We start from the raw sequence: 16,744 nt of genomic DNA, 5'->3' as shown, positions 1-16,744 counted from the left end.
TACTCGTCAGTCTGGAACTCTTACCACATAAGATTGATTGAAGAAATAGAGACGATTCAAAGAAGAGCAGCGCGTTTCGTCACAACTTCGTTTAGTAAATGCGAAAGAGTCACTGAGATGCCTACCCACCTCCTCTGGCAGACGGTACAGCAGAGGCTTTGTACATCACGATGTCATATGCCGTTCAAATTCCGAGAACGTACGTTCCTGGAAGAGTGAACCAATTTTCTACATCCTCCCATGTATGTTTCGTGAAAAGACCGTGAAGGCAAGATTAGAGGGGCTGGAACTCGCAAGGATGCTTACCAGGAATAATTGTTCTTTCCATACACCATTCGTTGCTGGAATAACAAAGAGTGGAAGCGACAGTGGTAAATAATGTACCCTCCGCCAAATACCTTATGGATCTTGTGGAGATGTTAGTATAGATTACAAAATAATAAAATAATCCCACTCTGAAGTTAATCCACCTCCATAAATTCAAATGACGAAGTTTAGTTCCTTTAACACACTCTACCATATGGTGCGCAAGATGTATGAGACAGGCGAAATACCCTCAGACTTCAAGAAGAATATAATAATTCCAATCCCAAAGAAAGCAGGTGTTGGCAGATGTGAAAATTACCAAACTATCAGTTTAATAAGTCACAGCTGCAAAATACTAACACGAATTCTTTACAGACGAATGGAGAAACTAGTAGAAGCCGACCTCGGGGAAGATCAGTTTGGATTCTGTAGAAATATTGGAATACGTGAGGCAATACTGACCCTACGACTTATCTTAGAAGAAAGATTAAGGAAAGGAAAACCTACGTTTCTAGCATTTATAGACTTAGAGAAAGCTTTTGACAATGTTGACTGGAATACTCTCTTTCAAATTCTGAAGGTGGCAGGGGTAAAATACAGGGAGCGAAAAGCTATTTGCAATTTGTACAGAAACCAGATGGCAGTAATAAGAGTCGAGGGACATCAAAGGGAATCAGTGGTTGGGAAGGGAGTGAGACAGGGTTGTAGCCTCTCCCCGATGTTGTTCAATCTGTATATTGAGCAAGCAGTAAAGGAAACAAAAGAAAAATTCGGAGTAGGTATTAAAATCCACGGAGAAGAAATAAGAACTTTAAGGTTCGCCGATGACATTGTAATTCTGTCAGAGACAGCAAAGGACTTGGAAGAGCAGTTGAACGGAATGGACAGTGTCTTGAAAGGAGGATATAAGATGAACATCAACAAAAGCAAAACAAGGATAATGGAATGTAGTCGAATTAAGTCGGGTGATGCTGAGGGAATTAGATTAGGAAATGAGACACTTAAAGTAGTAAAGGAGTTTTGCTATTTGGGGAGCAAAATAACTGATGATTGTCGAAGTAGAGAGGATATAAAATGTAGACTGGCAATGGCAAGGAAAGCATTTCTGAAGAAGAGAAGTTTGTTAACATCGAGTATAGGTTTAAGTGTCAGGAAGTCGTTTCTGAAAGTATTTGTATGGAGTGTAGCCATGTATGGAAGTGAAACATGGACGATAAATAGTTTGGACAAGAAGAGAATAGAAGCTTTCGAAATGTGGTGCTACAGAAGAATGCTGAAGATTAGATGGGTAGATCACATAACTAATGAGGAAGTATTGAATAGGATTGGGGAGAAGAGAAGTTAGTGGCACAACTTGACTAGAAGAAGGGATCGGATGGTAGGACATGTTCTGAGGCATCAAGGGGTCACCAGTTTAGTACTGGAGGGCAGCGTGGAGGGTAAAAATCGTAGAGGGAGACCAAGAGATGAATACACTAAGCAGATTCAGAAGGATGTAGGTTGCAGTAGGTACTGGGAGATGAAGAAGCTTGCACAGGATAGAGTAGCATGGAGAGCTGCATAAAACCAGTTTCAGGACTGAAGACCACAACAACAACACACTTGGCTTTGTCACCTACAAACAAGAAATTGCAATGTATGAAGAAGGGGACGCCTGTTGCGGACAGACATCGGGGCCGCTGCGCGCCTCGTGTGCTGACCGTAACTGCCTGCTGCGCTTTCTTTTCTGACTCACTCAGGAAAACTGGAATCACCCTGATGGAAAAAAATCGCAACACCAAGAAGGACTTGTGCGACGTAAACAAAGGTTGGTATGCTTGTTTATACATCCAAAACATGACATCTATTTAAATTTCACGCCAATCGCATAAGAGTGGCAATAGTAGCACCACTATGAGGATTCAAATCAGGTTTGCTTTACATACTCGCTGCAACAGCTAGTTACCTTTGAAATTGGACGTAGTGAGTTGATTGTTGTTGTTGTTGTTGTGGTCTTCAGTCCTGAGACTGGTTTGATGTAGCTCTCCATGCTACTCTATCCTGTGCAAGCTCCTTCATCTCCCAGAACTTACTGCAACCTACATCCTTCTGAATCTGCTTAGTGTATTCATCTCTTGGTCTCCTTCTACGATTTTTATCCTCCACGCTGCCCTCCAGCGCTAAATATGTGATCCCCTGATGCCTCAGAACATGTCCTATCAACCGGTCCCTTCTTCTTGTCAAGTTGTGCCACAAACTCCTCTTCTCCCCAATTCTATTCAATACCTCCTCATTAGTTACGTGATCTACCCATCTAATCTACAGCATTCTTCTATTCTCTTCTTGTCTAAACTATTTATCGTCCATGTTTCGCTTCCATACATGGCTACACTCCATACAAATACTTTCAGAAACGACTTCCTGACACTTAAATCTATACTCGATGTTAACAAATTTCTCTTCTTCAGAAACGCTTTCCTTGCCATTGCCAGTCTACATTTTATATCCTCTCTACTTCGACCATCATCGGTTATTTTGCTCCCCAAATAGCAAAACTCATTTACTACTTTAAGTGTATCATTTCCTAATTTAATTCCCTCAGCATCAGCCGACTTAATTCGACTACATGCCATTATCCTCGTTTTGCTTTTGTTGATGTTCATCTTATATCCTCCTTTCAAGACACTGTCCATTCCGTTCAACTGCTCGAGTTGATATTAGTCAAGAATGCCTTTAAGGCGACAAAAACGCCATCATTGACACCTCAATGAGTTTGAACGAGGCTTTGTAATAGGGCTACGAGAAGCAGAACGTTCCTTCTGCGATACTGCAGGAAGGCTTGGCAGGAACGTAGCCACAGTACGTGATTACTGGCAGCGGTGGACATGAGAATGTTTGGTAGCAAGAACACCGGGCTCCGGATGGCCACGTAGCACTACCGGGAGAAAAAGACCATCGAGTTCGATGTAGGGCTCTGGTTCATCTTACAGCATATGCAGCATCAATCTGAGCAGCAGTTGACATAATAATGACACAACGAGCTGTTGCAAATCGATCACTTCAACGACAGCTCAGAGCCAGACGACTTGCAGCGTGCATTCCACTTACCCCGAACCACCGCCATTTGCGACTTCAGTGTTGTCAAGCGAGAGTTCATGGGAGGGCAGGGTACAGCTCTGTTGTGTTTTCTGATGAAAGCTATTTCTGCCTCGGTGCCAGTGATGGCCGTGGTTGGTTAGAAGGAGGCCAGCTGAGGGCCTGCAACCAATCTATCTGCGTTCTAGACACACTGGACCTACACCTGGAAGGAGGACGGTTCAATACCGCGTCCGGTCATTCTGATTCTGATTTAGGTTTTCCGTGATTTTCCTAAATCGCTCCGGGCAAATGCCGGGATGGTTCCTTTGAAAGGGCACGGCCGACTTCCTTCCCCGTCCTTCCCTAATCCGATGAGACCGATGACCTCGCTGTTTGGTCTCTTCTCCCAACCAACCAAACCCTACACCTGGAGTTACGGTGCTGTTTCGTATGACAGAAGGAGCAGGAGGAAATTTGTGCGGCTGTCTGGTGATGCAACCTGTTCTGCTACCATTCATCAACAGTATTCCAGGGGGTGTTTTCCAATACGATAACGCTCGCCCACATACCCCTGTTACAACCAAATATGCACTACAGAGTGTCGACATGTTGTGCCTTGTCCTGCTCGATGACCAGATCTGTCTCCAATCGAGCACGTATGGGACAACATTGGACGACAACTCCAGCTTCATCCATAAACAGCATTAACCGTCCCTATATTGACCGACAAAGTGCAACAGGCATGGAACTCCATCCCATAAACTGACATTCAGCACATGTACAATGCAATGAATGCACATTTGTGTGCTTACATTCAACGTTCTGGTGGCTACATCGGTTATTAATGAACAAGCGTTTCGCAATTACAATGGCTTATCTCACGATTACATTAACCTGTGATCTTGCAACGTTAATCACGTAAATATATTACGTAGACAAACGTATTCCTGAAATTTCATTTCTCTACATTAACTATTTCTTGGTGTTACCAATTTTTCCGTCAGTGTAATATTCTTCTTTCATTTTTGCTGCATGAGAAAACACACTAAAAAGTTTATGTCCGGCACAAAATTTTTATCTACGATGGCTTTAAATGTATGCTGCCATTTAGAGATGTTTCCAACTGCGAATTGGTACTTATTACTGAATATCGTGTTAATGTTACATGACCTTTATTTTTTCGTGGCAGGGTATCATATAAAGGAGTACAGCAATGCAAACAAACATTTGTAACATCTGCACATTTAGAGAAGGCTTTTGGCAATGTTGATTGGAATTTACTATGAGAAATTTTGAACGTAACAGGAAGTGAACTGTTATGTAAAACAAGTACAGAAGCCACATTGCAGTTATAAGAGTCTAAAGGCAAGTAAAGGAAGCATAATTGAGAAACGAGGGAGCTGATGTCGCAGCCTATCCCTGATGCTATTCAATCTGTACAATGATTTAGCAATAAAGGAAACCAAAGATTAATTTGAAAGGAGAATTAAAGTTCAGAGAGAATTAAAAAACTTTGACGTTTGCTCCTGAGATTATAATTTTGTCAGGGGCAGAAAAGGACTTGGAAGTGCTTGTAGCAGTTGGGCACAATCGACAAAAGTAAAACTAGAGAAATGGAGAAAAATCTAATTAAAACACGCGATATTGAGGGAATCAGGTTAGTGAGTGAAACACGAAAAATAATAAGTGAGTTTTGCTATTTGGGTAGTAAAATGATTGACAATGGCAGAAGTAGAGAGAATACATTAAGCAGAAAGGCAACAGCAAGAAAATCGTTTCTGAAAAAGAGACTTATTTTATCTGCAAATGTAGCTTTAAGATTTAGAAACACTTTTCTCAAATTATTTGCCTGGAGTGTACCCTGGTACGGGAGTGCAAGATGCACGTTAAACAGTGCAGACAAGAAGAGACTAGCAGCTTTTGAAATGCAATACTACAGAAGAACGCTGAATAATAGTTGAGTAAATCGGATAACTAATGAATCGGGGAGAAAAGAAATTAATGACATAACTTGACCAAAAGAAGGACACAGCTGATTCGACACAACCTCAGCTATGAATAAGGAGTTGTGCGACATAAACAATAGTTCGTAGGCGTGTTTATTCATCTGAAAGATGATGTCTATTTAGATTTCTTGCCAGTTGCACAAGAGTGGCGCTCGCAGCGCTACTACGAGAATGTAAACCTGGTTTCCTTTAAATACACGCCGTAACGGGCGTGAGCATCAGTTACCTTTGAGATAGGATGTGATGAGTTGATATTAGTCAAGAATTCCTTTAAGGTGACGAAGATGCCATTATCAACACTTCACTGAGTTTGAACGCCGGCCGGGGTGATCGAGCGGTTCTAGGTGCTTCACTCTGGAACCGCGCGACCGCTACGGTCTCGGGCATGGATGTGTGTGATGTCCTTAGGTTAGTTAGGTTTAAGTAGTTCCAAGTTCTATGGGACTGATGACCTCAGAAGTTAAGTCCCATAGTGCTCAGAGCCATTTGAACCATTCTGAGTTTGAACAAGGTCGTGTGGTAGGCTACGAGAAGCTAGATGTTCCTCCTGCGATATTGCAAAGAGGCCTGGTAGGAATGTAGCCATGATTGCTGGTAGTGGTGGTCACGAGAATGTACGGACGCAGAAACACCGGGCACAGGGAGGCCACATGACACTACCGCAAGGGAAGACCATCTTGTTCGACGTATGGCTCGAGCGTATCATACAGCATCTGTAGCAGCAATCTGAGCAGCAGTTGGCATCATAATGACACAACAAGCTGTTACAAATCGATCACTTCAAGGACAGCTCAGAACCAGACGTCCTATGACGTGCATTCCACTGTCCACAAACCACCGCCATGTACGACTTCAGTGACGTCAAACGAGAGCTCATTGGAGGACAGGGGGAGGTCTGTTGTGTTTTGAGATGAAATCCCGTTCTGCCTCGGTGCCAGTGATGGCCGTTTCATGGTTAGGAGAAGGCCAGTTGAGGCCTGCAGCCAACCTGTCTGTGTGCTAGATACACTAGGCCTACACCTGGATGTACGATTTATGAATCATTTAGGAACAGTATTCCAGAGAGTGTTTTCCAACAGGATAACGTTTGCCCACATACACCTGTTGTAGCCCAACTTGCACAACAGAGTATCGACATGTTTCCTTGGCCTCCACGATCATCAGATCTGTCTCCAATAGCGCACATATTGAATATCATTGTACAACACCTCCAGCGTCGTCCACTAACGGCGTTAACCGTCCCTGTTTTGACCGACCGAGTGTAACAGGGATAGAACTCCATCCCACAAACTGATATCCATCACCTGTATAAAAAATATATGTACGATCGGTTACTTCAAGGACAGCTCAGAACCAGACATCCCGTAGCGTGCGTTCAGCTGATCCCAAACCACCGCCATGTACGACTTCAGTGGTGTCAAACGAGAACTCATTGGACGGCAGGGGAGGTCTGTCATGTTTTCTGATGAGAGCCGGTTCTGCCTCGGTGCCAGTGATGGTCGTTTGATGGTTAGAAGAAGACCAGTTGAGGGCCTGCAACCAACCTGTCTGCATGCTAGACACACTAGGCCTACACCTGGAGGTATGGCCTGTGGTGCAATTTCGGATGACAGCAGGAGCAAAATCATGATTACCTCACGCTGCGTGACTGCAAATTTGTATGTCAGTCTGGCGATTCGACCTATTACGCTACCATTTATGAACAGTATCCCAAGGGTGTTTTCCAACGGGATAACGTTTGCCCACATACAGCTATTGTAGCCCAGCTTGCACGACAGAGTATCAACATGTTGCCTTGGCCTCCACAATCATCAGATCTGTCTGCAGTAGCGCACATATTGAACATCATCGGACAACAACTCCAGCATCGTGCACTTACAGCGTTAATCGCCCCTGTATTGACCCACCAAGTGTAACATTTATGGAACTACATCCCACAAACTGACATCCGGAAACTGTACAAAAAAGTATATGTACTACTGCATGCTCGCATTCAACATTCTGGTGGCTACTTGGATTATTAATGTACCAGCATTTCACATTTACAATGGCTTATCTCGCGTTTACATTAATCTATGATCTTACAGTGTTAATCACGTAAATAAGTTACCTAGACAAATGTATTGCCGGAGTTTCATTACTCTACATTAATATTTTTTTAGTGTTACGATTTCTTTCCAGTTAGTGAAGAATTACGATTTTGAGAACTATCCCAGGCTGTATTTTGATCTCGTGTTCGTGGATGTGGACAACAAAGAAACGCTAATCGGTAGCGTATAATGTGAAAACATCAGATTCGAGTCTCAGTGGTGAAACAAGTTTGCATGATCTTTTACTTGGCCAAAGAAGGGAGAGCAGTTGGTGGCGCACAGTTGACGACCATCAAACAGTGTCCCAATATTCTGAGATACATATTGCGGACGCCGCCGTTGTCTCAGAGAATGAGGATAGATGACACAGTTGATGATCATTAGGCCGTCTGATGTGTAAATTAAACACGGCGGCCACTATGCAACGAGGAGTCTGGTCCGTCAGCTGGCACCGGGTTTCGCTTCTCCCCATCTCCTGCTGTTTCTGTTATTACCCGTAATATCGCAAATACAGCTCTAGCCAAGACAACACTAATCACAGTGAACTACACGACACACTTAACACATTCGACACATTACACCAAGCGAGACTAATCTTACACCGTGTCCCCCACCCTGCACTAAAAATCCCTAAAAATCAGTTACGGCTTTCGAGTTCGAAGCAATGACTAGACAGTACCCTCCCGATGCACAGGAGTAGAACAGATCGTCGTTGTCCGTCGAAGAGCACTATTTTCGCATTCATTTTTTTCAGTTAAGGCAGTAGCACCAGCAACATAATAACACACCATCATATGAAACTAAATAAACTACAGAGCACTACGAGACACGAAGAATGAGTCTGATGAGCCGTTGGATAAGAATCAAAGGTTAGTTTCATTCACGAAGAACTTCTTGAAATATTTCGAGTGCTAGTATTCATCGTCAGATTGTGCCAATATTTCACTAGTATTTACTTACCTCCTGTGCAAAAATCTTAAGACACAGAGACGAAAATTCAGCAGACACTGATTGGCGCGCAGCAGTCACGGGTATAGCGTGTCTCGCAGACGCGGCGAGGTGCAGAAGGGAAGAGCCGGCGCTTACCTGCGGCTGCGGGACGCATGGTGTATCCGCTCTGGCGTCGTCCTGCGCTGTGAGAGGCGCGCCGGCTTTGCAGCATCTGGGTCACTCACCACTCTTACTTTCCGTCGCGCTTCGCCGCCGGAAAGGTCGGCTTGACCCACAGAACCCACGGGTGTGCGTACCGTTGTAACGTACACGTAACACAAGCAAGTGGAGAAAGTAGCTGCTATTCGCAGACAGTTAGGGCTCGTCAAGGCCGTCCACATTTGCATTTCTTTTTTGCGGTTCGTGTGTATCCACGAACGCACACTGAGCCGATTAGAGATTGAGCACAAAGAGCTTATTAGCCTCGATTTGAGGACCGTATCGTAATGTAACCCACTACAACTACTCGAAGTGTAAATAAACCCATTTAACTACCCTTGACAAAGAACCGACAATGGTATTCGATTTATTATAACAATATTTACAGGTCAGTTCAGACAGTAGTCGCAAATGGTGTGCCGGCCGCTGTGGTCGAGCGGCCCTAGGCGTTTCAGTCTGGAACCGCGCTGCTGCTACGGTCGCAGGTTCGAATCCTGCCGCGGGCATGGATGTGTGTGATGTCCTTAGGTTAGTTAGGTTTAAGTATTTCTGAGTCTAGGAAAAACGAATGTGGAAAAACTGGTAGACCTCGGGGAAGATCAGTTTCGATTCCGTGGAAATGTTGGAACACGTGAGGCAATACTGACCCTACGTCTTATCTTAGAAGAAAGAATAAGGAAAGGAAAACCTACGTTTCTAGCATTTGTAGACTTAGAGAAAGCTTTTGACAATGTTGACTGGAATACTCTCTTTCAAATTCTGAAGGTGGCAGGGGTAAAATACAGGGAGCGAAAGGCTATTTACAATTTGTACAGAAACCAGATGGCAGTTATAAGAGTCGAGGGACATTAAAGGGAAGCAGTGGTTGAGAAGGGAGTGAGACAGTGTTGTAGCCTCTCCCCGATGCTATTCAATCTGTATATTGAGCAAGCAGTAAAGGAAACAAAAGAAAAGTTCGGAGTAGGTATTAAAATCCATGGAGAAGAAATAAAAACTTTGAGGTTCGCCGATGACATTGTAATTCTGTCAGAGACAGCAAAGGACTTGGAAGAGCAGTTGAGCGGAATGGACAGTCTCTTGAAAGGAGGGTATAAGATGAACATCAACAAAAGCAAAACAAGGACAATGGAATATAGTCGAATTAAGTCGGGTGACGCTGAGGGAATTAGATTAGGAAATGAGACACTTAAAGTAGTAAAGGAGTTCTGCTATTTGAGGAGCAAAATAACTGACGATTGTCGAAGTAGAGAGGATATAAAATGTAGACTGGCAATGGCAAGTAAAGCGTTTCTGAAGAAGAGAAAATTGTTAACATCGAGTATAGATTTAAGTGTCAGGAAGTCGTTTCTGAAAGTATTTGTATGGAGTGTAGCCATGTATGGAAGTGAAACGTGGACGTTAAATAGTTTAGACAAGAAGAGAATAGAAGCTTTCGAAATATGGTGCTATAGAAGAATGCTGTAGATTAGATGGGTAGATCACATAACTAATGAGGAAGTATTGAATAGAATTGGGGAGAAGAGGAGTTTGTGGCAGAACTTGACCAGAGGAAGAGATCGGTTGGTAGGACATGTTCTGGGACATCGAGGGATCAACCATTTAGTACTGGAGGGCAGCGGGGAGGGTAAAAATCGTAGAGGGAGACCAAGAGATGAATACACTAAGCAGATTCAGAAGGATGTAGGTTGCAGTAGGTACTGGGAGATGAAGAAGCTTGCACAGAATAGAGTAGCATGGAGAGCTGCATGATACCAGTCTCAGGACTGAAGACCACAACAAAAAGTCTAGGGGTCTGATGACCTCAGATGTTAAGTCTCACAGTGCTTAGAGCCATTTCAACCATTTGAGCAATTGGTGTTACGACAGTTTTCGACCAGTGTCAGAAATCTTCGGATATCACAGGTCTTCAGAATGACTCTGCAGCGGCCTGTGGGCTGTTGTAAAAGTTCGTGACATTAAAATTATGTAACAATCCGGTTCTCGAAATCAGATCCTCTCCTATTGCGGCCAGTGCAACCACCGACTGAACTATCCGCCTCCATAGTTTCAATTCTGTAAGTACCTCTCTCTCATTATACAAACTTCTACCAGAAGCGTCGTTGATGGCACTGTAACAAACGTAACTTGCAAGGCCCCGAGGGCGGCATTATACTGCTGTACTTAGACTTATTCTCCACAAGACAACATGCAGTATTAGACGGAGGGTAAATAGTGGATCATTCATACCCCCTCCCCTTCCCCCACCCCCTCATCTGCCGTCCTCTTCTATTCCAGTAGTGGATGGTACACAGGAAGAACTACACTACTGGCCATTAAAATTGCTACACCAAGAAGAAATGCAGATGGTAAACGGGTATTCATTGGACAAAGATATTATACTAGAACTGACATGTGATTACATTTTCACGCAATTTGGGTGCATAGATCCTGAGAAATCAGTACCCAGAACAACCACCACTGGCCGTAATAACAGCCTTGATACGCCTGAGCATTGAGTCAAACAGAGCTTGGTACAGCTGCCCATGCAGCTTCAACACGATACCACAGTTCATCGAGAAGTAGTGACTGGCGTATTGTGACGACCCAGTTGTTCGGCCACCATTGACCAGACGTTTTCAATTGGTGAGAGATCTGGAGAATGTGCTGGCCAGGGCAGCAGTCGAACATTTTCTGTATCCAGAAAGGCCCGTACAGGACCTGCAACATGCGGTCGTGCATTATCCTGCTGAAATGTAGGGTTTCGCATGCATTATTATCCTGCTGAAATGTAAGGTTTCGCAGGGATCGAATGAAGGGTAGAGCCACGGGTCGTAACACATCTGAAATGTAACGTCCACTGTTCAAAGTACCGTAAAACTGGACAAGAGGTGACCGAGACGTGTAACCAATGGCACCCCGTACCATCACGCCGGGTAATACGACAGTATGGCGATGACGAATACACGCTTACAATGTGAGTTCACCGCGATGGCGCCAAACACGGATGCGACCATCATGATGCTGTAAACAGAACCTGGATTCATTCGAAAAAATGACGTTTTGCCATTCGTGCACCCAGGTTCGGCGTTGAGTACACCATCGCAGGCGCTCCTGTCTGTGATGCAGCGTCATGGGTAACCGCAGCCATGGTCTCCGAGCTGATAGTCCATGCTGCTGCAAACGTCATCTAACTGTTCGTGCAGATGGTTGTTGTCTTGCAAAAGTCCCCATTTGTTGACTCAGGGATCGAGACGTGGCTGCACAATGCGTTATAGCCATGCGGATAAGATGCCTGTCATCTCGACTGCTAGTAATACGGGGCCGTTGGGATCCAGCACGGTGTTCGTATTACCCTCCTGAACCCACCGATTCCATATTCTGCTAACAGTTATTGGATCTCGACCAGCGCGAGCAGCAATGTCGCGATACGATAAACCGCAATCGCGATAGGCTACAATCCGACCTTTATCAAAGTCGGAAACGTGTTGGTACGCATTTCTCCTCCTTACACGAGGCATCACAACAACGTTTCACCAGGTAACGCCGGTCAACTACTGTTTGTGTATGAGAAATCTGTTGGAAACTTTGCTCATGTCAGCACGTTGAAGGTGTCGCCACCTGGGCCAACCTTGTGTGAATGCTCTGAAAAGCTAATCATTTGCATATCACAGCATCTTCTTCCTGTTGGTTAAATTTCGCGTCTGTAGCACGTCATCTTCGTGGTGTAGCAATTTTAATGGCCTGTAGTGTATTATCAGTCTTCTTCTATTCTAACTCGAATTTCTCCAAATTTACTGTCGTCGTCATTACATGATATTATCGTGGAGGACGTTGACTACTACAAGTACATGCTAAAGAAGCGAGTAAATGACAATAAAACACGCAAATAATCTTAATAAACATAGGTTTGGAAATCAATAGTTTCCCCGATACGACGTATTACGACTGAGTACATGAACCCTTTAGAACAAAGTCCCCGAGGATACAAAATGCACATGTGCGCTTGACGACACCACCTTACACAAGTTTTTGACACGGGCACTGTTCGTATGAAGGCAGGGTCAGCAGTTCTCCTCAATCGGGGCACATATGAGTTAAAAAATCTCAAGTGCGTTGTCCACCATCGAGAAAGCGTGTCCGGAGGTCATCGACAGAGATTAAACGACTTTTAAATATCTCTACACACAAAAGTGTGTAGAGATATTTTGTTTGCTAGGATTATTTGTTTCATTGCTCTCTAATCACGCCTTTCGTTTGGATCTACAGCAGTCAAACACCTTGTATTTCTTGATTCATATTGGAATTTGAGCTCTCGGAATTTTGAGGCTAAGGCTCCGCACTATGGAGAACATGTTTCTTGTAAAGTCTCCCATACGACTTTATTGATTTTTTTTTTTTTACTTTCTCGTGCTAAGCAAAAAGCCTACCTCTTCCTTTATCTAAATTTAACATTTTTTCACTATGAAACGACCAACAGTTCCTAGCAGTCTTTTCAGAACTTCATACCTTGCAACATATCCTTCATTCAACTTTGCCCTGTATCAAAGACACCAAAATATAGCATTCCGTCTTCAGGCCACAAGTGGCCCATTGGGAGCATCCGACCGCCGTGTCATCCGCAGATGAGGATGCGGATAGGAGGGGTGTGGGGTCAGCACACCGCTCTCCCGGCCGTTATGATGGTTTTCTTTGACCGGAGCCGCTACTATTCGGTCGAGTAGCTCCTCAGTTGGCATCACGAGGCTGAGTGCACCCCGAAAAATGGCAACAACTCATGGCGGCCCGAACGGTCAGCCATCCAAGTGCCGGCCACGCCCGACAGCGCTTAGCTGTGGTGATCTGACGGGAACCGGTGTTTCCACTGCGGCAAGGCCGTTGCCAAAGACACCAAAATGCTGTGTCGTAATTGATATAGACACTATCTTTGGAATTTTGGTCCATATTACGCTGCTGATAGACTCGTTAGGATTCTGGGTGCGGCCATGAAGACATTTCTTCAGTAGCCTTACATCGCCTACACAGCTCGCTCGTGTTCAACAGTGGAATCCTTACCACATCGTCGCTACGGTATTATAATATGTCAAAGGCAGGCGAGCGGGGGTTGAAGCAATAATGATATTTTTCTGGAAGCTTTTGAATCTCTGAAAGTTTCTTTCAAGACCTCTACTATGGGAAAAGGCATAGCTGGTTTGTGAATAAGTTTGTCACCATTTTGCTGTGCTCTGTTGTATTTGCAACATTAATCCCTTCCTAGAGGGCAGAAGCCATGAATGGGTTTATCGTCTATTGAAAAGAACTGAAATAAAACTACCCGCACAGCTTTTCTCATATCTTCTACGCTACAAACAGTTTGCTCAGGGGCCGTGCCATAACAGTTCTATGCTAGTATCTGTGAGTCTACTCTTACCATGTAATCCTCTGACATCTTCCAATTTCTTTCACTTGTAGGCAGTCTTCAGTTGTCGCGGCGTCTATCAGTTCGCTTTTGTACATGAGCTATGCACTTCAGTTATATTTGCTGCATATGGCGTCTCTTCCTCAACTGCTATGAAAGCTTTTGAATCCCCATCTCCTAGACAAATGATTAATCTTATCTTCTTCAGCTACGCAGATTCTTGGAAACTGGTCGCGCTCACACAGTGTTTTGTTTAAATGATTGAATAAACCAGAAAGAGGCAATAATATATACGTATTATATATCATTAGAAAGGGGAAATTCGGTAGATTTCTCTCAACGAAAAAAAAAAAATTTTGAAACTTTCAAGATTTCAACTGTTACGTAGACCCTTAAAATGGTTACACAGAGTATATAATGATCACAGAACGGATAAATGATAAGAAACTTCCTGGCTGATTAAAACTGTGTGCCGGACAGAGACTCGAACTCGGGACCTTTGCCTTTCGCAGGCAAGTGCTCCACCAACTGAGCTACCCAGGCACGACTCACGCCCCGTCAAAACATTACGATCACAAGCTTAATAGTGTGTTGGTCCACTTTGGAAAGCAATATTGGAGCGATTCTGCGAGGCATGGATTTGACAAGTCCTTTGGAGGTTCCCAGAAATATGTGGCACCAAATGTCTATGTACATCTCCCGCAATCCCCGTAAATTACGGGCCGGTGAATTGCGGGCGCGGAACTGATACCTGATAACGTAATACCTGTGTTCTACAGAGTTCAGTTCAGGCGAATTTGGTGGCCAGTAAATCAACGTTAGTTCACTATCCTGTTCCTCAAATCATTGTATCACGATTCTGGACTTGTGGCACAGTCATTAAGTTATCCTGGAGAGAAGATGCCATTACCGTTGGGGAATTCATCATGCATTACAGGATGCATGTGGTCTGCAAAAATGTTCACGTAGTCCACAGCTGTCATGGTACCTTCAGTTGTTACCACAGGATCCATGGAAGCTCAGGTGAATGTCCCCCATAGCATAATACTGCCCCCACCAGCATTCATCTGAGCCGCGATGCATATTTTGGGGAGTCATACATGTGGATGACGGTGCAACTGGGCGCAAAGGTCGACCTGGTGTAACAAGAAACGTGATTCGTCTGACCAGACAAAATTGGTCCATAGTCCGATCTCGATGATCCCATGTCCACTGCAATTGTAACTGACGATCTCATTGAACCATCATGGGAACACGTATGGGCCCTCAGCTACAGATCTCCTTGTTCAGCAAAGTGCACTTAATGATGTGCTCCGAAACACTTATACCTGCACAAGCATTATATTCTGCCGATTGCAACCTATCTTGCTTTACAGAATGGGCAAGCATCCAACCTCCAAGTTCTGTGATGAGATGTGGACATCCTACACTTGCCACATGCTCGTGGTTTAATTACCCGCTTTCCATTAATGCTCACGACAGTAACAAGCGAAGACACACTGGATGAAAGCATACTCTCAGGTGCATATTGTAATTCAGTGCACAATCAGATGTTTGCTAGAATGTGAAATCCGTCTTCATCCTCATAGCATCTGTTGTTTCTGCTGCCGATATAACTATTGCTGATAATTGCAGAAAGGTGAAGAGAACTTCATTAGGAAAGAAAGAGGATTATACGTCTACAAGTTGTAGGTCTTAGTGTTACATAAAGCAAACAGTTCAAATTTATCATCCGAACGAACGCTTGGGTTCACTTCGGTTCGACATGGCCATGTTTTACCATTTTGGCCTACGTAATGATGTAGGGGCTGTTGCAAGGATACGAATACACAGTTTGACTGTTTATGCTATTTTCCGTAGGAATGGTAATGAACACGAGGCTGCACGGCTGTAACGGACGGCATTTCCACACCAAAGACAGCTGAGTCCTTCAGCTTTTAGTGCTAAGGCAGGATCTATAGCACCACAGACTATTGAGCAAGGAAGGATACGTGTTGTTCATACACCTGGCCAGGAAGGGAACATTCTGTGGGCTGTCGAAGAAGAACCAAATATCAGTGCAATAAAAGTGGCCCTGACATGTGGTACATCTCTATGTTCAGCATGGGGGATACTTCACGAGCTACTCATGTATCCGCATCGTCTTCAACGTGTGCAGGTCCTTACACCTGCCGATCACCCACCGCACGAGAACTTTCAAAATGTTCAAATGTGTGTGAATTTCTAAGACACCAAACTGATGAGGTCATCGGTCCGTGGACTTACACATTACTTTAACTTACGCTAAGAACAACACACTCACCCATGCCCGAGGGAGGACTCGAGCCTCCGACTGGAGGGACCGCGCAGTAACTGACATGGCGCCTCTAACCGCGCAGCCACTCCACGCGGGCGAGAGCTTTCGTCGAGTGTTTGTTACACAAACTGTCACTCAGTTGTTTTTCTCTTGAGTTTTGTTTACAAACGAGGCAACGTTTGGAAGAGATGGAATAACAAATTTACACAAGAAACATATATTGGCCGATAGCAATCCACATGCTATAGTAAAGGCAAGACATCAGCATCAGTTAAAGACTGATGTATGGGCTGGAATTGTAGGTGATTGTCTGGTAGGGGCATACGTTCTCCCAGCACGTCTAACAGGTGCTGTCTGCTGGTACTTTATTTAGAACACCCTCCAAGATACGAGGTGCATTCAAGTTCTAAGGCCTCCGATTTTTTTCTAATTAACTACTCACCCGAAATCGATAAAACTGGCGTTA

General features: G+C 44.2%; 1 protein-coding gene across 1 annotated transcript in view; it reads right to left on the bottom strand.

Annotated features, from left to right (window-relative positions):
* LOC124722855 (intracellular coagulation inhibitor 3-like) overlaps positions 1–8,703 on the bottom strand; it is a 190,540-nt gene extending 181,837 nt beyond the window's left edge. Inside the window, exon 1 of the mRNA XM_047247981.1 lies at positions 8,546–8,703. Coding sequence (XP_047103937.1) covers positions 8,546–8,621 — 76 coding nt within the window. The 5' untranslated portion in view covers positions 8,622–8,703. The remainder of the gene's footprint in view (positions 1–8,545) is intronic.
* Between the last annotated feature and the right edge of the window lie 8,041 nt (positions 8,704–16,744).

The sequence above is a fragment of the Schistocerca piceifrons genome, chromosome X (assembly GCF_021461385.2).
Source record: "Schistocerca piceifrons isolate TAMUIC-IGC-003096 chromosome X, iqSchPice1.1, whole genome shotgun sequence".
NCBI classification, from domain to species: domain Eukaryota; kingdom Metazoa; phylum Arthropoda; class Insecta; order Orthoptera; family Acrididae; genus Schistocerca; species Schistocerca piceifrons.
The sequence above is the reverse complement of the archived record's forward strand: the minus strand, read 5'-3'. Positions and strand labels throughout refer to the sequence as shown.